This window comes from Choloepus didactylus, chromosome 4, assembly GCF_015220235.1.
Source record: "Choloepus didactylus isolate mChoDid1 chromosome 4, mChoDid1.pri, whole genome shotgun sequence".
Taxonomy (NCBI): domain Eukaryota; kingdom Metazoa; phylum Chordata; class Mammalia; order Pilosa; family Megalonychidae; genus Choloepus; species Choloepus didactylus.
In genome coordinates this window covers 68,894,680-68,918,100 of record NC_051310.1, presented here as the reverse complement: position 1 = coordinate 68,918,100, position 23,421 = coordinate 68,894,680, and the positions used below count along the sequence as shown (strand labels likewise).

At 42.9% G+C, this 23,421-nt stretch overlaps 1 protein-coding gene across 4 annotated transcripts in view; it reads left to right on the top strand.

Annotated features, from left to right (window-relative positions):
* Window positions 1-23,421, top strand: part of GABRA5 (gamma-aminobutyric acid type A receptor subunit alpha5) — a 93,677-nt gene that overhangs the window by 1,124 nt on the left and 69,132 nt on the right. For 3 of the 4 annotated variants that reach the window (XM_037832813.1, XM_037832812.1, XM_037832814.1), the window contains exons 2-6: window positions 749-808; window positions 1,197-1,350; window positions 16,762-16,883; window positions 18,853-18,920; window positions 19,019-19,239. In XM_037832813.1, the coding sequence (XP_037688741.1) occupies window positions 1,265-1,350; window positions 16,762-16,883; window positions 18,853-18,920; window positions 19,019-19,239 (497 nt within the window). In that variant the 5' untranslated portion in view covers window positions 749-808; window positions 1,197-1,264. Of the gene's footprint in view, window positions 1-748; window positions 809-1,196; window positions 1,351-2,264; window positions 2,514-16,761; window positions 16,884-18,852; window positions 18,921-19,018; window positions 19,240-23,421 lie in introns of those variants that run through there. The other variant, XM_037832815.1, reaches the window with a different exon arrangement.

The window sequence follows — 23,421 nt, the reverse complement described above, 5'->3', positions numbered from 1 at the left end:
CAAGACGCCGCCCAGGAGGGTGCTAGGCTCGGACCCGGGGTTGGAAGCGGGCGCGCTGTGGACCGAGGCGGGCAGCCGGGACCGGGCGGCGAGCAGCGGGTGGCCGAGGCTGCGGCTCCGCAGTGCCTCCTCGCGCGCCCACTTGAGCCCTGCGCGCCGGCAGCGACGAGCCCGCGGGGTCCGGGCACGGGCGGGGAGCTCAGCCTCTGACCCGCTGCCCTGGGTCGGGGCTGAGGGCCGTCAGGGAGCACCGTCCGCGTTGTCCGCGTTGAGCTCGGCGTGCTCGCTGCGGGGACTCTCGCCCGGGCCTGGCGGCAAGTCCCGGGACCCTTCGTGGCAAGAATCGTAGTGAGCCTTCGTCTCTGGGTGGGAAGGACCTGTTGTGTGCTTCCCAGGCTCGGAGTTTGCCCGGGGGCTCTTCGGGAAAATGATTATATTGAACATGCTGTGTTCACATCCCAGGGACACCTATCTGAGTTATTCGCGTATTGCAAATATGTGCATTCGGAAAGGTTAGTTCCAGAGCCCGGGGAGGGCGACGGCCTGGATCTTAAATTCCTTAAATAGGGCCCAGCACAGACAGAGACTTCTTCAAATTCAGTGATTACTAAGTTATTTTGTGTTGAGGCAAAGAGCCAAGAAAGTGGTGACCCTCTCTTGAAAACAGCTATTGTATTATTGTGATCCTGTAGCAAGATTTGATTCTCATATGTGCCTTTCCCCCTTCTTTCCACCTGGTTTCTCTCAGCGCCTTGCAGAACAAGGAGTAGCTTGCTGGCTCTGAACACGTGGCAAATATTTCAGAAAGGTAAAATTATTCCACTTGTGAAATTCAGGATACAATCCCTCAGATAACTACACACATTTATTCTGATACTAGGGATACTGGCTCATTTGATAACATGCTATAAAGTAAAACAAAGTATTTGAGAAATGGAAGATAAATAAATTGCAAGAATGATTCTGCACTCTAAGTAAATGTACAAATGAAGCCATATGATAACTTCATTTTGCCCCAGCTTGCTGCCCACTGAACAAACATACATGATATCTGCATTGGAGCCCTGGCTGGAGAATGACAGCCAGATTCCTCTTCTTTGTAAATTGCTGAGTATTAGAAGTATGATTTTGATTTCAAAACCTTTGACACCAAAATATTCATGTTCATACATGTTCCCCCTTTGTGTACCTTTCAGCTGCAAGTTAGAGAAAAGAACAGTCATTCTTCCAAATTCATCTGCTTCATCTATCACTCTTATTGGGAATGGACAATGGAATGTTCTCTAGCTTTATCATGATCAAAAACCTCCTTCTCATTTGTACTTCCATGAACTTAGCCAGTCACTTTGGGTAAGTTATTTTCTATGCTTTTATTTTATGATTTTAGAGACAAAAGTGCCTTTACAAAACTTTGCAGAGCAGTAAGTACGTCAGTTCAGCAAGCTGTCACCTGCCACCTTTGTCACCCCACTCCATTCAATTTTTGTAAATCAATACAAGAGTCCTTGTCCTGCCTAGCACCTTCTTCATAAGCAAGGCTGCTCTGGAATGAATCAGAGAAATAAAGCAGATTATATTCTCAGAAATGGAAGCAGAAGATGGTTTCAGTGCCAGCTGTGTTTCTGCCTACTCAGGTTAAAACAAGGCTCAGAAGTTCAGGTGCATAAAAAGGACATGTATTGCTTGTTAGACATAATGGCGTCCAACAGTTTCATGCACTCCCTGGTTCAGCTGCACAATGGAATTTGCCTTTAATGCAAAGTCCAAACTACATGGCGTTGAAAAGGACCCCCAGTGTGCTAGACTGATCCCGCAGCCTGGAACTTGAGATGTTGTGGCAGGAGCAGATTCCAGGCAGTACACGTGTCCGAAGATCTAAAGACACCACTCGGTTTCCTGCACTGTTGTTCCCTCAACCTCTTTCATTTCAGCCTTATAGTATCAGTGTGCTGATTCTAACCTTCTTTATCAAACTAATGATTATCAACATTCCAAATGAATGTTCGTACGAGTTGCTGATGTTCTTTCTCTCTCCCCAAGTTCCCAGAATTTTTCCTGCTAATCAGAAAGATGGTAACTTGAAGTTGATGGCAGTGTGATTAAGAAATTAAATTTCAGGAGAATAGGGTAAAAGTTGGCAAGCATTAGTTCTGTAAGGATAGGCTCCAGAGGTTACCCAGTTCACTTTGCACTTGTGTAGATCACCGGGACTTCTCAAGAATGCAGTGGCTCTGCAACAGCCCATAGAGTGTCCTTGATCCTGGAGAGTAAAGAGGACCCTCCCAAGTCAGCTCACTCGCCATCCCCCGGACATTTTCTGTTCTTCTGACCTTTCCAAGCCTTGTAAAGAGGAATAAATCCAGAGAGATGAGAGATTGAGAAATTGAGAAAGAGAAAGAGAGGGGATTGTGACATTCCCCAGGTGCCATCACTGATGTACGACAGCACTGTGATTTTAGTCCAGGGCTGCCCAAGCTCAGTTCTGAGCCCTCAGCCGGGACTGTGTCCGAAAGGTGAGCTAAGGAACCGTCCTTCACCACCATGGGGGCCGTGTCGCCATGTGTGCTAATCAGAGTAATGTTACTGCCCAGTGAGCCACTTGAGTATTCCCTTGGAAAGAGCATCCGATTCTATTCATGCTTTACTTCTCGTCTTCACTGGGCACCTCTGTCTTGTCCTTGGTTTCCTTATTTGTGAAATGAAATTTTTCCTTTCTTTAAGGTTCTTTCCAGTTTTTAAATCATATGATTTAGCTGTGTGTGTAAGTGAAATCATACAGAATATTCAGATTACTGTAATAGGTAGAGTAGGTTTGCTTACTATTATACTGCATAAATTAGCAATATTTTGGAGGTGAAGAATGTCCTAGGATTGGGAACATATATTTTCAATAACAGTTTGGTCAAAATATATTATTTTGAAATTGCATTCTGTAGGTAAGAAATTATTACACTCTCTGGAAGATGCAAGTCTGAAATACGAAATAATGGGCGCGTGAGTTTAACAATTAGAAGCAATTATACTTTATTTCTTATTTAATTTTATAATTTTCTGACCTCAACTTCAAAATAGAGAGAGAAGTGTAGTTTCTGAAAGCCATTAATTACTAGTGGTAGAATTGCCCTCAATATTCCAATAAAAAATGGAGAAATTTTTAAATCTTTCAGATGTAAGGTCTATAGTCCATTCTAAAACAATATCTATTAACTGCAGGAAATATGTGAGATAAAAGTATAACAGTGTGAAAGAAGGAAAATATCCTTAATTCTACGACACAGATAAAATCATTCCTCAGAGTTTGGTGTGTTTTCTTCCCCTTGCTTCAGTGCATATTTTTATACAACTGAGTTCATACTATACATTCAATTTTGTTTTCTGCTTTTCTCCTACCTGACACTTGGGTATTATAAATACTGCAAAATGTATGATTTTAAGTGGATGGATATTATTACAGGATATGAATGCTTCATAGATAACTATTTCCCTAATTTGGGGTATTTAACTGTTTGTGATATTGCTGTTATGAATATTGCTGTAGTGAATGACTTTTTTCAGTATTTAAAATTATTTCTAATAGAAGGCATTCCTAAAAGTGGAATTTTACATCATGTTCTGTCAATGCTTTTAATTCTTGACCCTGCTTGTCCAATTGCTTTTGATGAAGCGGGGTCTCTAGCAAAGCGGGACAGCCGAGATTCGAGTTCCACACACCCTGTGTGGTTTTCAGTAGCCACAAAGGACATGTTGGCATCTGGGAGGAAAAGTCCCTATTTGTTTCCCCTTCTTACACAAGACATTTTTAGCTCCTCACACTTGCATATAATTCTAAATGTACTTAAGGATGATTTTGTCCAATCCCAAAGAAAGTTTTGTAATATTTATCTGACTTTACATTGTGACCAGCTAGTAGCTAGCACAGATGGAACACCTAGTTTATGTTGTCTGTTTTAGACAAATCCTAACATCAACCTTATGAACCGCATCCTACAGTTGGGGAAATTGAGGCTGACAAGTTCACAAAGCCCGTGGGTCCTGGGATTTACAGCAGCCTCACCCCCACCCCGCAGGCTGCCCCCTCCTCCCCGATCTCAGCACCCGTTATTGTGATTTGGCTCAGATAGTTCTTCTGCGTCATCCTTTGCCTGCATGTGCTTTGCCAGCATTTCTGAGTCAAACACATCTATACAGGAAGGGACATGATACTAAAAGGTATTCGTGCTTCAGGCTAGAGAATGTTTTCTGATCTCTGCGATTAGGGGGAAAAAAAGAGTTTGGGCAAGCTCTTTTTTCCCCAAAAGAAAGAGTTTATGTGATCGGGTTCAAAAGAAAGGTGAAAGGGAAGCATAAAGGCTTGAAACTTGAATGAAGCTCTGTAGGATAATGGAAATGCTGCCTCCTCACAATATGTAAGAGGACGAACAGCTGGTCAGAGAAGCAAGTGATAGAGAGAAGCTGGCCAGGGACTGAAAGAAAGGGTTTCTGCATGTGCAAAGTTGACAGGCGGTGTTGGTGAAGAGGGCAGGGATTTGGCAATCAGAGAAATGATAAGTGTGACAAGTTAAAAATATTTGATGGTTATATCAGATAATGAATGTGAAATTGTTTTGAAAATATGTCTTATATGTAATCATGCGTTATTTTTCTCCTCCCATTTATATTCTGAATTTGATCTGAGTCACTGCCGGTGCCTTTTCAATAGCCTTTATAATTCTTCTATCAGTTTTAAATTATATAACAGAGCACTGAGTCACATGTATAACAATGGAGGTCTTATTTGGCAGTCAGCTTTATGCTATGCCACATTTGGGGGCCTAGTATTGTTTGAGGCATTATGATTATTTTAATGAGACCAGTAATCAGAATTATATGGCAAATAAAAACTAGTGCAGAAACAATATTGGAATCAAAGACATGTCAAAACATGTAATATTGAATTTAACCTGGAATTAACTTATCATTTTAAAAACCTTACTTTGTTAGATTACATAGGCCAATGACAATTGTTAGATACATTTTGGGTATATCAAATCAATAGTAAGATAAAATCTGTGTTCATTCATTTAATGGTATTAAGTGTATCTCAGAGGATTATTGATTGAAAAAAGAAAAATGAGTTAGGATTTTATTACATTGGAGCCATAATTTAGAAAGATTTTAGGAAACGATATTTTATAGTAGAAATAAAGGTGAATACTCTGGAAGCAACTCATGAACATAAGCAGATAAATTTTTTCTTTATCTGTCTATGCAAGTATATGGACTTAGGCATTGGCAACGTGAATAGTGTCTTTTCACATGTGTACTCAAGGACAGAATCCCTCTTCTTTTAACAAGAGGAGAAAGTACTTTCTTTCTGAATCATTTTCACAGAGGCTTGCCATATCTTCTAAAATGGAATGTTCTCTTGTAAATCCTCCAATGGCAAATTCTTCCTGGACTGTAGCTGCAGTGGGTTCCTGAGGTCCAGTACAACATTGTAACAATTAATAAAACACCAATTAAAAAAAAAATACAAAAATACAAAGCCCAGCCAAAACTGTCAGCTCACACACATCCAGCCATCGAGCATGGCCAAAAACCAGAAATGCAGTTCTTGCATATAGCAACTGGGTAATGGTCAATATTTTTTTGGTAGGCACCAAAAGAAAATACTTGAAAACTGAATGCTTTATAAAGGACACTTTTACATGTTCGTCATGTCAATGGACCATGAGGTCAGCAGAGCCTGACAACACTCACAAGGCAAGTGCAGCTCTCTGCCGACCCCACCTGGCCACCGACTCAAATAAGCGTCACTGACTCAGTTCAATGACAGAAGTAGAAGACGTATGGGCTTCTGGATTTACAAAATGCTAAACTGCATACAATGAATATTTCAATTAGGGTGAAATTTCAGAGGAAATTATTAGAATCCAAGCTAAAAAGTATTCCAACATAGAACTCTGGTGTTAGCAGCAGTAGTTATCAGTGTTTACATGTGTATGTCTCCTTAATTTCCAGGATGCATTTTCAAACAATTTGCTATTTAATGTTCACAAAAATGTTACTTTGTAGGTGAAGAAAGCTCAGGCTTAAGAGCTCAGAGAAACATCTCCAAGTTTCACCTTTGGGAAGTGGTAGGATTGGGGTTCCTCTTCAGGGCTCCAGGCCAACTCTAGTGCTATCCACTGCCTTACCACTTCTAGAATTTCATGATATTTATGGTATATTGGAAAGAGAAGGAATAGGGAAAATTCCAAATTTGGGAAACAAAAGAATATCCTCATCTGGAACTCAAACACCACTGCTCTAAACTGCAGCCCAAATAAAAATCAAACACCAAAGACAAACTATGAAACGTAATGTCATTGAGATGGGATCATGGGAGAGAAAAAGGAAGACTTTTATGAAGCAGGCCTCAGCAGTTCATAGAAAACTCCATTTTTATTTGTATTTAACAATTTGTTTCAAAATCAGAGGGCAAACCTCAACATTAATGAAACAGGATCTGTTAATTTTCAGTTTCAAAAACAAAATTGGGCCATCCTTCTATATTAGGTTTGGTTGTCATTTCAGGACTCCCTGGCAAATATTTAGGGATATTTTTACGTATCATTTTGGCAGAGGGAATATATTAACCAAACAATATTTTAGTAGTGTTTATCCCCAAATTGGCTTTTGAGATCAAGGTGTCCAGGTCTGATCTCCGCAGCTACGTGGAGGAGTTATTAACCGTCTGCCCTTTGTTTCATAATCACAAAGTGGGGATGAAAGCAGATCTTGCGTCGCAGGGCTGAAAGAGGGTGCAATTGCTCCCTGTGTCCTCATTGCTTAAAGCAGTCCGGGCAGGAGGACGTGCTCAGCACGTGTAGCTGTCCTTCTGGCATTTTTGAGTGTTGACGGTCTCTCCTCTGAGGGGACCTCACTCTACAGGGGAGGGAAATGTGTAAATTCACAGATGCAACAGAGTGTGACAGATTCTACCATGAAAGTGTTCCCTCTACTGGAGATGCGAGCAGGATGCTTCCCCTAGAGAAGGAAATTCTTGAGTGAAACGGAGATTATGAGGCAAAGGAGGATGGGGTGGTGGTGGTGGGGACATTCCAGGCACCTGGAGGAACACGTGCAAAGGCCCGTGCAAATAGAGGGAGTTAGCATGGGGCACCCGGCTTGAGAGGGGACCCCAAAGGTCAGGGCCTGGAGAGTGGGCTTCCTGCCCCATATGGGGGAGGGAGGCTCAGCTGTCACAGCCTGGAAGTGGTCCTCAAAAGAGCACTGAGGGCTTGGGTAGTAAATGGAAAGAGGCCCATCATTTCCTTCTCACTGGTTAAGTAGTGCTATATGGAAGTTCTGGGGATATAAAAACAGTCAAGACAAACAAGGACACCATCTATAGTCTATAATGTAGTGAAGAATTAATGACAAATTTGTATTAGATTTCACTCGTTGCCACAAGAAATTACCATAATCCTAGTGGTTTAAATCAGCACACATTCACTGTCTTAGGTTCTGTATGTCAGGAGTCCAGCATGGGTCTCACTGGACTAAGTCCAAGGTGTTGGCCGCTGCATTCTTTCTGGAGGCTCTGGGGGAGAAGCTGTTTCCTCCTCATTCAGGTATTTGGCAGAGTTCAGTTCCTTACCTATGTAGGAGCAAGGTCCTCATTTCCTGCTGGCTAAACTGCAGGCTGTTTGCAGTTTCTGAAAGCCACCGAATCCCTTGTGCCTTGGCCCTCTCTTCTCCCTTCTTCAAAGCCAGCAACAGCAGCATTTCTTTAACACTCTCCTCTGCTTTTCTCTTCTACTTTTAAGCAGGCCCACCTGAGTAACCCAGGATCCTCTCCCTATTTGAAGGTCCATTACATTAGTTGCACCTGCAGTCCCCCTTGCCGTGTAAGTTAGCACATCCACAGTCTCCAGGGATTCGCGGGTTGCAGGGATTAGGAACTGCACATCTCAGGGGGTCACCTCCATGTTGATCGAGTCCTTACTGATACCAGGCACTGCCCCAGGTGCTGAGATCCTGCAGTGGATAGGCAGATCCTGTCTCTCAGTGAGCACATGAGTGTCAGGTCATGATGATTCCCAGGGAGGTAAAAGAGTAAAGGACAGTGAGTGTGGGGGAGCTGCTTGAGCAGACACCTGCAGGAAGGAAGGCCCTGAGCAGTGCTGTCGGTGGAGAAGAGTGAGGGGGCCAAGGGGAGCTGTCACTGCAGAGACATGGTTGGCACCACCCAACAGCCAGGAGGTTGGATTGAGGAAGGGGGAGGTCGAAAGGGGTGCAATTCAAGAGAGAGTGAGGCTGGGGTGGAGTCATGGGTAAAGGGTAGTACCGTGCTATGCAGATTCAGAAAAAGCAGTTGAGTTTTGTCTTGCAGGTCAAGCAGGGTCATTGAGTGTTTTTAAGTGGGAGTGAAACATGATCCAATCTAGATGTGGCATGATGGGACTTAAGTTTTAAAGGGCTCACTCTGGCTGCTGAGTGGACAATAGAATAGAATGTAGGGTGGGGCAGGGCGGTAAAGAAGGAAGCAAGGAGGAGAGTTAAGAGGCTATTGCAGCTATCCAGAGGAAAGAGTGTTTTGGCTAAAAGGATGTGTTGATGGATTGATGTGGAAATGAAAGAGAGAATGGAACCAACGATGAGTCCAATTTGTCTGACCTGAAAGCCTGACAGGATAAGTTGCCCTTTAGTGAGCTGGGGAAGACAGTAGGAGAAGAGGGTTCAATGGAGAAAATTGTGAGTTCAGTTATGGACATCAGAAGCCCTGTGAGATACCTTTTAGATATCCAAGTGGAGAGGCCAGGGAGGCAGTCAGATACTTGAGTCTGGAAGTCAGAGAGAGTTTGGAGTTGGAGGCAAGAATTTGAGTCTCCCATGGACAGGAGATATGTAAAGCCATTTGATTGCATGAGTTCAGGTAGAGATCCAGTGTAGACAGATAAAGCAAAATGGCCCATGGACTGTGCCCTGGAACGTTCGAGTGTCTAGGAGTCTGCAAATGAAGGAGCAACCAGCAAGACTGGGAAGAAGAGGCAGTGAAGGGAGAAGAACAAAAAAAGCAGTGTCCTGAGACAAAGAGAAGAAAGTGTTCCAAGAAGGGAGAAGTGGCCGCCATGTCAAATGCTGCTGCTAGGGCCACTAAGGCAAGAACTGAGAATGGACCTTTGGGCCTGGTCATGCAGGACTCATCACTGATCTCAAGAAGAGTGGCTTCCTTGGAAGGGGATGGTGGAGGTCTTACTGGAGTAGGTCTGAGAGGATGGAGGAGGAGAAGCGGTGTTTTCTAGAATAGGCGGCTCTTCTGATGAGTTTTGATGAGATGAGGAGCAGTAACTGGAAGGAGACATGGGATGAGTGGAAGACTATTTTAAAGAAAGGAGTTATGACAGCAGACGTGATTGCTCTTGGAAATGATTAAGGAGTCTGGGAAGACTGATAAAGACCAGGATTATGTGTGCCACTACATAATCACGTGTTTGGGGCAGCCAGTATGTTGGAGGTGGGAGACAGACTGAGTCTAGGAGAGCAGGCAAGGTTAGGTGAAGGAGGGGGCTGCCTGTGAGGATGCAGGGCTCAGAGTTTGCAGCCTGGGCAGGAGGAGTCTGTGTGGGGTCCATTGCAGGCAGATTTGCACTGTGCACTCACGCAGTGCAGGATGGGTTCAGAGAGCTGGGAGAGGGAAGGACCATTGAGCCTTTTGGATGTTAAGGAAGAATGGACATTCTGCGTGAAGGGTGATGAGCAGGAGAAGTGAGGGAGGTAAATAAGCAGGATTGGGGCACATTTAATGAGAGGCCCCAGGGAATGGGAGGAACCTCAGAGTACTGGGGCAGATTTCATGGTGCATGACTCTAACCACAGAGAACATCTGTTTCAAGTCCATGGTGCCCCCCCATAAGAGGGGAAAACTGTTATTTGGATACTTGGGATTGACTTTGAATGTCTAGCTAGTGTCCACCGTGTACTTTTTTTACATATTTTTTAAAGCACAGATGGCTAAAATGGTGAGTAAAGGAAGCTTGAGCAAAACGTCATAAAGTGGTGCCATTTATAAGTGCTTATTTAATGACCTTAAAGTATTGTAAATAAACTGAAGATACATTTCTTGGAAATCATTACTTACTGAAGAAAGAATGCAGAAGGAAATGAAATTTAAGAAGACAGATAAGCTATAGTTTAAAACCAACCCAGTACAATTCCCAAAGTTAATTCACATTAAAACATGTCTGCAGTTGCCTTATTGATCTCATTTTGTGTAAACCGAGATAGCACCATTAAGAAATAACCTTACTCATTGTATTCACCAGCAGCTTCATGCACTTTGGTCAAATGTGTGGTGCAGAAGAATCCAAAGACTTTTCTTTACACCAGAAATGATGAGATCAGTGTTTAATGTGTAAACCTTAAAACACCAAAATAAGGAAAGATTAATAATCAGGCATCCCTTGGAAAGTGAAGCTCCCTTAAGGATTGACTCTACAGAAGCTTCTCCTCCTCCTCCTCCTCTTCCTTCTACTCTTCCTCCTCTTCCTGTTCTTCTTATTATTAGATATTATAAATACTGATAGATAAACAGATTAAGTTACATTCCTGTTCTTCTTATTATTAGATATTATAAATACTGATAGATAAACAGATTAAGTTACATTCCTGTAAAGTCCTTTAAAGTTCTTCAAAAAGAAACATGCTTTTAGGTCATACTAATGCGGTTTCTTGCTTGCTCCCTGTTCCAGTTTGCTAAAGCTTCTGTTATGCAAAACACCAAAAATGGATTGGATTTTATAAAGGGGGTTTATTTCATTACAAAGTTACAGTCTTAAGGCCATAAAGTGTCAAAGGTAACACATTAGCAATCAGGTACCTTCACTGGAGGATGGCCAGTGGTGTCCGGAAAACCTCTGTTAGCTGGGAAGGCACGTGGCTGGCGTCTGCTCCAGAGTTTTGGTTTCAAAATGGCTTTCTCCCAGGATGTTCCCCTCTAGGCTGAAGTTCCTCAAAAATATCACTCTCAGTTGCTCTTGGGGCGTTTGTCCTCTCTTAGCTTCTCCAGAGCAAAAGTCTGCTTTCAAAGGCCGTCTCCAAAATGTCTCTGTAAGGTGAAGTTCCTCTCTCAGTTCCAGTGCATTCTTCAAAGTGTCCCTCCTGGCTGTAGCAAGCTCACTCCTTCTGTCTGAGCTTACATAGTCCTCTAGTAAACTCATCAAGACCCACACTGAATGGGCGGGGCCACACCTCCATGGAAATTATCCATCAGAGTTACCACCTACAGTTCGGTGAGTTACATCTCCATGGAAACACTCAAAGAATTGCAGTCTAATCAACACTAATACATCTGCCCCCACAAAATTGCATCAAAGATAATGGCATTTTGGCAGACATAATACAACCAAACCAGCACACTCCCCTTTCAGGGTAATGAGTGAACCCTACGGCAGGGTTATCCTTGGGCTGGTGCCCGGCTGATGGTAGCGACGGTGCCCTCTGGATTTGTGATCCTCCCATATTCTGTGCTCAGACCCCTCCCTCTCCCTCACCCCCAATCAGGAAACCTTGCGGAGGCTGCTGTCCTTCCCGCCTCTTCCCCCATGGCCATCTCCTGAGTCTCTAGGCCTTTAGGTCTGCCTCCCTAAGTCCTTCATGTTCATGCTGCCTGCGTGGAGGCCTGCAGTGAAAATGCCCCTGCTCAGAATGCTTTGGCAGCCCCCGACCACGCTCAGGATGAGCCACAGAAGCCTAGCATTGCATGCGTAGTCTTTTGTGGTTTGTCTTTTGTCTATCTTTCCCCCACGCATGTTATTCTTTTACCCAAGTCCTTATACATCCTCTGCACACATGCTGTTGCTTCCTGTCTCAGTGCCACTGCTCACAATCCCTTTTGCACTGCTGTCTTTGATTTGTGACCCTACCTTTATGCTTAAAAGCTCAGGTCAGTTTTCCTCGCCTCTGACCCTAGGTAAAGCCAGTTTCTGTTCTCTGGGGTCCTGTAGTTTGCATAGATTCCTACACATGCCATGTTCTGTTGAAATCCTCTGTGGTTCTTTCAGAATACAGGTTGGGAATATTGTCTGCATCAAATTTGTTGTCATTGTTGTCCCAGCATTTATTGCAATGCCTGGTACATAGCAGAATGACATCCCAGAATCATTTGTTGAACTGAGCTGTTGGAATAAACCCTGAGCCCAATCATATGGCCTCTCTGAACCTACTAGAGGAGAAAAGAGTCAGTCCATCCTTGGGGCTCTTTAAACAATACTATTGCCCATTCCCTCCTGCATCAATTAAAGCCAAGTCTCTAAGGCCCAGAATTCTATTGCAAGAACCTGAGAATCAAATCCCTTGGAGAATCCAGATGTAAGACAATAGGGAGAGGTGGGGGAATTTGACCAACTGCAGAATTTATCCTTCCTAAAGGCATTCACATCATTTTCCTTAAACAGTGCTGGTAAAATAGACCCAATGGTTGACCAAATTTAGTGGGCTGCCAGTTTCCTACTTCACTTCACCAGAAGTGTATAAATGACTCAGAACTTGAAGTTGAGCATTGTGCCCCAGCATAGCTTTTCAGAAAACCCCTCCGCTCCCCAGGGTCCCTGCCACCGTGTCCCACCCCCACCCCCACCCCCAGCCCCTGCAACTCACTACCTTACTCATCCTGCAGCGTGGGGCTCAGTGAGCTCATTCTCTTGTTTTTCAGTCTAAAATTATTTGAAAACCATCCTATTACTCATTTCCTTTAACAATATTAGGGATCACAGCTCAGGGAGCCTAGGGTTCAAATTTAAGGATCGAGTCCTTGTCATTTTTGTATAGACCAATACTTTGGGAAGGAAATGTAAAAAATTAGGATCTTGTAACAAAAAAGGTGGGTTTCTTTATAATCCCTTTTCTGGAACATCAATACTCTGAAAATTTTGGAACCGACATGGAATAAATGTGATATGTTTTTGTAGAGAACATGCATTCAATACAAAGAATTATTTTGTACTTTAAGAGGACCTAGTTAAATAACTTCAATTGAAACTGAGGGGTAAGTCACCAAATTTTTTAAGTACTTCCATTCCATTTTAGGCTATTGTCAGTGATAAGGGATCTAGTCTCATTTTACCAACATCCACCTCCCAGAAGAGCAGAGTGATTAGCTTATCTTTAAAGCAGCAGAACAGATTTCTTAAGGGTGAGCAGAGCTCTGTGGCTGTACTTACTATAGCAGGGAAAGTGGGATGGGATGGTGGAAAGTGTTGTAGTCTGCTAGGCTGCCGAAATATAATTTATCATAAATGGGCTGGCTTTTAACAATGAGAATCTGTTAGTGTACAAGCTTATAGTTTTCAGACTGAAAATGTCCAAATCAAGATGATACCTTCTTTCTGAAGACAGGCTGCCAGCGATCCTTGGCTCCTCTGTCCTATGGCAAGGCACATGGTGGCGTCTGCTGGTCTCTACCTTCTCTTCCAGGCTCCTTTGGCTTCCAGCTTCTGGCTTCACTGGCTTCCTCTCAGCTTCTGTGTCTTTCTCTCCCCATATTCATTCCATTTATAAAGGACTCCAGTAAGAGGATTAAGACCCAACTGGGGTGCACCTCAACTGAAATAACCTAATCAAAAGTTCCTGCCTACAACAGGTTTACACCCACAGGAATGGATTAGCTTAAGAGCATGATTTTCTGGGGTCCATTCAGCTCCAGACCACACAGTGAGGCTGAGCTTACTTTCTGGACCTGTGGAGTAAGTGAGTGTTCGATGAGTTGAAATCATCTTGTGTTGATACTGAGAGGACTCACTGATTATCCACTGCACATTATCACTCGCTGAAGGTACTTTGCTGTTTTGTTTTGATTTTCAAGTGGTTCCAACCAACTGAAATGCAATACAAGAAGCTGAAGCTACCCATTCACCTTAGAAGCTGTCTTTAAAGATTATACAGCTTGATAAAAACGTTAGCAAGTCCAGTAGATGCCCATGAGATTCTCCTCATGCTGGTGCTGTGCCGGGAGCTGAGAAAACACATTTGTTCTGCATGATAAGGGAAGGGTCATCCTCTCCATGGCTGTGAAGTGGTGATTTCATAACCACATGCTGCAGTTGAGTCATTTCAGAAGATGATCTGTGAACTGAGGAGAGTTTCATAGCTGTTCATGAAAGCACCCCCTCTCTTTCCCTGATGCACATTTCCAGGGAGGTTTTTTTTTTTTTTAGAGTATCTTTCCTATCTTCCAGCCCCTATCTTCAGTTAATACACAGAAAAAACACTGCAAATCCACAGCATGATCTCTATCCTAAAAGGTCCCACAGATATGTATGAGAAGCCGTAATAGTGGGCGCAGGACAGATACTGAAATTGTTCCAAGAAAAATGCAGTTTAGAGGTGTTTAAAATTTTGGAGGGCCAAGAAGTAGTAGCTGAGCTTTGGAATTCTTAAGCATTGCATCCCACCCCATGGCTGTCTGAAAAGCTTTCAGTATCTGTGGAGTGGGATTCAGAGCCAAGTAAAATACATTTCCATGAAACTGTGACGGAGCAGCGTATCTGTATCTGCACTTCCAGAGAAAGCCGAGGAAATGTCTCACAGAGACATTAGCCATGAACTCAGAGTGTTCGGGAAATCTCAAAATGGTCAATAATGTTGTGTCAAGTGTTTGTCTCCTAATAGCAGGGCTTTTGGATCTAATGTAATTTAAGAACATTTTCACAATAGGTTATGGAATCACTTAGACAAATTTCCTCTAAATATTAAGATATGCTTTTTCCACTGGTGTGTAGGCTCTCACCTCTATTTGTAAATTAAAGAAGCAGTGAGGAAGGTTTCCCAGACATTGGAAACTGCATAACCTCAAGCTGAATAACCAACTGATAAAACTTACAAATGCCATGAGAAGTGTCTGATGAGACCAGATTTAGTTGGACCAACAGTTCCGCACCTGGGAAAGCTCTAGATTATACCCATTTCTTTCACAAACCCAGAAGAAGAGATCAAGGCCCTTCATCCTGGGACTAGCTGTGTGAGGCTCCGTGCTTTGTCTTTCTGAAGTGTGAAACCGCAGTGGATGTCAGAGAAAAGGGGGATTTAATCTTCAATACTAAGTCACGGGGCAAAAAGTCATGTCTGTCGGCTCCATGCTGGCAGGACTGAGTTTTAGCTCGTTAGAACTTCTGATATATGCATTTTAGTGGTGATGTGAGAAATAGATCAAGAGAACTTTAAGCAACTTTTTCATTCAAAAGTGAATAGCATTAGGGCCAGTTAAGAATTGATCTGTTAAGATCCAATCAATAGAAATGACTGATTTTCAGGAACTGGGTGGAGCATGCACAAATGGATTTTGGCCTCAGCTCTCCAGCCCTGATGATGGCTCCCAGGTTCAATTTCAGCAGTTTTATGAAAGAGAAAGTGCTTTCAGCAGTGTGGGGCAGCCATGGCCCAGCAACTCAGGGAATTACTGAGAGCCATGGGTCCTTCTCCCAAATGCCAATGTCACTGACAGTCCATGGTGGCCACATCTGGCTTTCAGCTCAAGCCAAGTGCTTATTTCTCTATTAACATTCCCTCTCCCCCTCCCTCTACCCCCCCGATAACCTCTAAACTGCTTCCTATCTCTGCAGATTTGTCATTTCTAGTCATCTCTTACAAGTGATATCTTTACAATATTTGTGCTTATGTGTCTGGCTTATTCATTGAGCATAATGTTTTCGAGGTTCTCCCATGTTGGCCTGTCTGAGAACTTCATTCTTTCTTATGCCCAGATAATATTCCATCATGTGTATGCACCACATTTTGTTTATTGAGGTCAAGTTCTTGATAGTCTGAACCCATCTTGTTATCTGCACATCAACAGCAGCTGTAGAGACTGAGGTAGGGTCCAGGGTTCCAGATATGCTATTATATCTTCTGGGTCTGCACTTTCTTCTTCCCAAATGCCTTCCTTGGTTATCCCAGACCTCCTAAGGGTGTCTCCACCTGCATACACTTTTTGACGCTGGATAACTCCAGTTAATTGAAGAAACCAAAAAAGCTTTTTTTGCTTCTTTCTGGAAGGGTCAGGTCTGTTTTCCTTGGGGGTTTTATTTTAGCTGCAGGAGTCTGACATGTTCAGGCACACTGAACATTTTGTGTCCGTGTCTTTGATCAAAAGTGACAACTGTTAACCTCAGTGAGGGTTTTCAGACCAGGCTTGAGGATCCATCAACTAAACATCCTGCCAGCTAGCCTTGCTGAAGGTGTGTGAGCCTGAAGCAGTTTTACAGATTTCACAAACTCAGTTGTTTCCATCACCATTTGCATGGATATCAGCATGTCATTCACAGCACAGACTTTCCAGTTAAACTGGACACACCAGTCTTACCCTTTAAATTGTATAGGGTTTTTACGCATCTCCCTCCAAAACCCATCTCCCATAACAGACACTGCACTACAAATATATGAACCCAGTTTTTCTGTGTTTAAACCAAACTCCTGAAATCCTTTGCAAGTGAATTAGGCTCTGCTAGTTCATGTGTGTTGGCTGATTTGTTTTCAGAATGGCTAAAATGTTGACATAAATGACTTCTCAGAATCCTCACATTTACTGATAGACTTTGAGTGTTGCATTAGGTTGGGAAAAGACCAGCCCCGAGGGCCTCTTGATCTGGAACAGTAATCCAGATCCATCCCTCCAAGGCAAGTCGCTGCGTTCCCCGGCTTCCATATCTGAGTATGGGATTATCTGCGTCTTTTTCAATTTAAAATCTCTAAGAAATAATTAATGCAACTTTTAAGTTTTACTTTTGTTTCTACCTTAAAAAGCTTTTCACAAATGACAACAAGTTCGGTGAAAGATGCAACCAACGACAACATCACGATATTCACGCGGATATTGGACGGACTCTTAGACGGTTATGACAACAGACTGCGGCCTGGCCTCGGAGGTGAGTGTCCTCCTGGGTGATCCCACCACATCCCCCAGGGAAGCTTACATCCAGAAACAAGCCCTTATGTGCTGGGATTCAAGGAACACGCAAAGGTGATTTTTAGGTACCTGAAATATCTTCCCTGTCAGGAGTTTGATCTGATGGCTTTTCTCACTTGCAAGGGTCCCCGTCTCCTCCTTTATTACTATTTTCCAGATGCAAGAAGCTGGGAGACATGTTCTGCCTAACGTATCCCCTGCCTGCCCCTGTTTTCTCAGTTCATGGTACCTTTCAATCTGGTTCACTTAAGGAGGGAACCTCCAACCAGCTCTTAGGTCTCAAGAGAGCCGAGATAAATCTGTTGAGTACTGTATTGTCAACTTCACACTCTGGCAATGATGCCAGCCCTTTTCAGAAGTCCACTGCTGAATGCAGTTTTTCTTTGCATTTTAGCATATTCTATGTTTCTTTTTTCACTAGGATTCATAGCATAGTAGCCACTTCAATTCTTTAGAAGTTGATAATATGTGCCAGACACTGAGATTGGATGGAGCAGACTGGCCCTGTCCTTCTGGGATGGAGCAGACTGGCTCTGTCCTTCCGGAGCTGGTGCACCTGAGGGGAGACAGGTGTTGACGACATCTGAGGCATCACACAAACACACATGCATGTGCAGCTACACACCACACCCATCTATAATCACAACATGATAACATCTGGGCAGTTTAGGGTTGCTTAGTCAGGGCTGTAATACACTCAAATATGGTCCCCACTTGGGTCCAGAAGATTTCACCAGGCCTTGTAGTGCCTAGGGGATACCCATAGTGCACCTCCCCTGTTGTTAGTAGCAATTTTTATTGGTTAATATATTACCAATAGCTTTAACTAAAACAAAATCCAGTGATGAGGATCTCCCTTCCCAAGCTGTCCTTATCCCAAGGGTACACAGTCATGTTTGACCTTTCCCCAAAAACAACTCTCTGCCTGCAGTTTTTCACTGCAGATTCCACGTGAGTCTGCTGTCCTCCTCCATATTGAACTTTTGTTGTTCAATTATTATTCTTTTCGTTTTTTACTTTTTGAACTTTTTATTGTAGTAACATGTATACTGCTCAAAATTTCCCATTTTAATGACTTTCAAGCCTACAATTCAATGGTATTAATACATTTGCAATATTGTGCTATCATCACCAACATACCTTACCCCAACTTTTCATCACATCAAACTGAAGCCCTGTACTCATTAATCAATATTCCCATCCCCTTCACCACCACCCCAAGCCCCTGATAACCTATAATCCACTACTGTCCCTATTAATTTTCTTTTCTGGGTATTTTCTATAAGTGAGATCATACAGTATCTTTCTTTTTATATCTGGAGTATTTCATTTGACATGATGTCTCCAAGATTTATCCATGTTGTAGCATGCATGAGAACTTCATTCCTTTTTACTTCTCGATAATATTTCACTCTATGTGTTCATCACATTTTGTTTGTCCGTTCATCCCTTGATGGACAGTTGGGTTGTTTCCACCTTTTGGCTGTTGTGAATAATGCTGCTATGATCATTGGTGTACAGAAATTTGTTTGGGTTCCTGCTTTCAATTCTTTGGGATAAATACCTCCAAGTGGGATTGCCGGGTCATATGGTAATGCTATGTCCAGACTGATTTTAAAGCTCCCATTTTTGGGGTATGGGGTTGGTAACAGATGAAGAAACTGAGGCTCAGGTTTGATGAAAATCACCCAGTGCCACACACCAGGATTCACCCACATCTGCTCCCCAAGGGTAACAAAGGGCAAGGAGACAACAGTTTTCTTTTTCTGTGGATGTTTTATTCCTTGCTATGGTTTGGAGCACCATGGTACCATGTGGTGTTTGTCAAGTCCTCCAGATTTAGCACACACATTGCAGGGTGCTCTGGTTGCATGTGTTGCGTTGCCACCGTGAGTTGGTGACCGGGGGTACCTGTGTCTGTGTTTCAGAGCGAATAACGCAGGTGAGGACGGACATCTATGTCACCAGCTTCGGCCCGGTGTCGGACACAGAAATGGTAGGTGGCGCTTCACGGTAATTTTAAATCAACAGCAAGAGAGCTCCACTAACGGCCTCTTCTACCCTGCTCTGGCCGGCTGCCTTCTTTTGCATTAGGAGTACACCATAGATGTGTTTTTCCGACAAAGCTGGAAAGATGAGCGGCTGCGGTTTAAGGGGCCGATGCAGCGCCTGCCTCTCAACAACCTCCTCGCCAGCAAAATCTGGACCCCGGACACGTTCTTCCACAACGGGAAGAAATCCATCGCCCACAACATGACCACCCCCAATAAGCTGCTGCGGCTGGAGGACGACGGCACGCTGCTCTACACCATGCGGTGAGGGGGCGGCCCTGGGTCCGGGAGGGAGCTGACCCCGTACCTGAAGACAGGGCTCCCCGGCTTCTGGTGCAATTCGGTTTCAGCCTCCCAGGTGGAGGTGGGGGGTGCACTTTTTACCCTATGACCTGCCCATGCTAAAACACATGTAGCTGTTCCCCTGGGCTGCCAAAGGTCCATAGCTTCTGTTATTTATGCTTGTTTGTTCGGTGCAAGCTCAAAAGCATCTTTGGGATCGTGGCCAAGCTTAATGTAAGACGGAAATTTCATTTTATTTAAAAAAAAAAATTAAGAAAAACCCTTTTCTTGCAATTGTGCAGCCTTTTGAGTTTTTAAAAGCCCTGCTCTTCTATGCTTTAATAACATTCCAAAACTGGGGTTAAATTTTAGGATTTCTAATTTAAAGTGATGTTAGCCATTTTTTTTTTTCTGAATTATTCATTGCGTCTGAGTAAATCAATAAATTGACCAGCGAGAAAGGCTCCTCTATAGCTTTTCAATTTTTCCATGGTGGGCCAAAGTAGACCACAAATAATTTGTTTTTAAAGGCACTAAAGCCAAGTATATATACATGCATTTGTGTAAATTTGGTGTTCTTGGAATTACTGTTTCCACTGCACAATTCTTCACAAATTATTCTAAAAATAAATAAGCTTTAGATTTAAAGAAAGTGATCATAGTGGAAAGTGGTGGTCATTCTATCCTGGAAGGATGCATTTTCCAATACCTGTTGCGTTTTGACACCTGTATCTGACAGCAGGAGGTGAATTCTCTCGTAGTAACCCGATGATCTCTGATGAATGACCCTGTATCATCTTGGTGTCTTGCTCTGTTCCTTGCTCTCTTCTCTTCCTTCGCTGATCTTGGAAGCTTGATCTGCACGTAGATGGAGACATGAGTTGTGGGCATCAGTGCCCACGTTGAAAAGCTAAGAAATATTGTAAAGGTTGAAAAAACTTCCTTGGTCATGGTGGGGGATGGGAGGCAATGATGTGGAGCCAAGTGTGGTCCATTCTACCACGTGAGGAAGGAGCATGTGTGAGCCAGTGTTCTAGGCTTCTGAGCCTGCTAGGGGAGCCGCACATGGCTGAAATGAACTGGAAGGGGCATGGTCAGGAAGCTTCGTGGCCATGGACTCAAAATACCTCCAAGCACATTATGTCCTTGGTCACATCTGTCCCTATCGCTTGTAGACGTATTTGATTCAAACTCCCCCAAATATATCATAAAGCATATAGTTTTACTCTCAGTGGACAGCGGGCTACTGTCCTCTCATGCATTCTTGTTTGCAGGGGAAAAGACAGGAGGTGGGGCCTCTGACGGAGCCCTTGTACCCCATGCCTTCCCAAACATGCAGTCGTTTAGTCCTCTAATAGCTCTGCCAGGAAGGTGACACTGTCACATTAATGGACAAAGAAAATGAGGCTCAGGGGTGTTGACTGATCAGCCCTGGGTCACACAGCCGGGGTGGGGGTAACAGGAGTTTGAGCTCGAGTCTGAGCAATTTCCGTGTTTCATCCCTCACGTTTGATTCTGTGAGGTATGCAGCTTCATTAGATGCATAATGGACTTCATATGACCGTTGTCAAAGTGTCAGGCCCAGAGGGAAGACAGTGAGAACCGGAGCAACTTGTCAGTGTAATTAATGGTTGTTTATGCAAAGAAAGTCTGCTAATGAGCTGTAAAGTTGATAACGAGTTTTTTTTTTTTCCAGTCTTATGCAACATTTGAAAAGTGGAACCAGTTCCACTTGAGAGTGTTAATGGATTGAAATAATGTGATAGCGTTTTAACCTATTGATATATTAAAGATGGTAAAATGATGATACTAATAATTGGTGATAATGCAAACTATTCCTCCCCCAATCAATAAGCATTTCAAGAATACAGTGTGTCCGTACTGCAGTTGGCCACTCTTTTTGAACCTCATAACAATGATGATATACTTTGATCCGGTAATTCCCATGTAGAATGTATATTAAGGAAATAAATAGGAGTATTGACTAAGTTTTATGCACAGAGGTGTCCTAAGATATTGCTTAGGATAGCAAGCACTGGAAGGAATATAAAAATAAGGTACACTTTTCAAATAAAGCTCTGTTTTCTATTTTTTAAGGCTTTGGACCTAATTAGAAAATGAAATGTGGATATATAGAATAAACTGGAGTTTGTATGATATGCTTTCAAACTGAGACAAATGTTTGGAAATGTTTGAAAAAAATGAAGTTAACTTCTAAAATATAACTACGTAGAGACTATTGTACATTAATAGGATTTATTTATGCTCCAGTAGTCATTTAAAGTAGTATTTAGGATATAAACAATGTAGCATGATGGAATTCTTTAAAGAGGTGGATCAAAAGAAGCCAATGGAAGGCAAGTGATTGATGACATGTGTTCCCAAATGTCTCTGTCAGCGAGACTCAGGCGTTTGCCAGGAGCTGATCTGCATTGTTGGTTCTGAAGAACTTTCTGTTAGACAATGTGTCATCCGTTTGCAGAGTCTGAAGATAGAAATCCACCAGCGGCTCAGGATAAGCCAACTCTTTCTCATTCCAAAGAGAGAAACAAAGATTTATAAAGTCTGGATAGTTTCTTCCACAGCAGCTTTTGGTAAACAGAGTGATTGATACATTTCCAGGCCTGTCCCTAGAATTGAATGTCACACATTAGGCAGGGGCCCTGGTCACCTCCAAGGAAGCTCAGCTGAAGCAGAGTCCCCCAGAACCTTCCTTTGTAGCCCTAGAGGGGTAGCAGGTGCTGAATCAAGAGCCTGATTGTAGTCTACCTAGAGGGCTGGATGGATGCCTGTCCTTCTGGCTAGACTCCATTAATTGTGTTTCTCTGGGCAGAACTGGTGGCCGTCATTGACTGGCAGTGGTGTACAGATTCTGCTCTCCAACAAGCCGCTGTAGCGATGAATGGACAGTGTCCTACAGGGTGGGTGCATTTATCTGGGACCATGCCAAATGTTAGGAGGGTTTGCTTTTATAAGCAAATGTTAGGAAGTTTTGAGCTGGTAGACCTTAATTACCTAAAAACCATCCCCTTTTCCCCCATACCCTCTAAAAGTACAAATTCTCACAAGAAAGCACAGTGAGAACCACCTTAGGGTATAATCCCCTGTTCTTTGCATCCCTGGCAGAAGAGCACATCTCCTCTAGGTGTCTTGTGTGGAAAACAAACAAGCAAGAAAGAACTTAACTACAAGGCAGAATCCTCCCATTCAGTTCTGCCTGGCTCAGAAACCCTGACTGCCGTTCTGCCTCACATCACCTTGCCCGTACCTGTGTAATAGAAAGATCGTAGCAAACAGTTCAGAATGTTGACGATTTATTTACCTTTGTGAGTAACAGAATACACTACACTAAGTAAAATAACACCCGAAAAAGCAGTGCACTGAAGATATCTGTTCATTGGGTCTCTTGCACGTGTGTATTCCTCTGTATCATTTTTAGTTTGTAAAATTGTGAAAGACATATTTTAATGTTTATTTGCACTTCATTTAGATTTTCATGATTAGTGGAAAACACCATTTTGAACCGAGGAAGTATGATGTGGTGAGATGAACATGTATTTCAGGGTTAGGAGGCCGTAAGTTCAAGTGCTGACTCTATATTTAGTAATCCTGAGTCCTTGGTCATCTAGTTTTAGCTCCTAGAGTCAAGGTTCTTTTTCGTTCAGTGCAGGATGGGGCGTTTCTCATTTTAGAAATCGATCGTGCCTACACGTGTTCCACGAGTGACCACAGGGGGGTAGCAGAGTCACGTCTTTTCATAGCGATTGGCCTCCAGCATCCAAGTTTAGTGTAATAAGTATCTTACTTGAAGGACAGTATATGCATAAAAATAGAAGTTTTTTTTTTTTTTAATAGCTTCTTGGGTGTGTATTTATATGTGTACACAGACACATACAGAAGATACAGACACACACAGATACTTACATACATATACATACAAACCAGCATCTAGTTAAGAACTTCTTTCTTGGCACCAGCAGATATATTGGCTAAATCTTGTGACATTTATTTTATAATGAAAAAATTAAAATATGATTAAAATTCTGAAAAACATGAAAAAGCCTGAAATACGGTTATGAGGCCAAGACCAAAGAAAATCCACATTCATATTTTGATGCATTTCATGTACACCAAAATACTACATGATGTATAGAATAACATCTG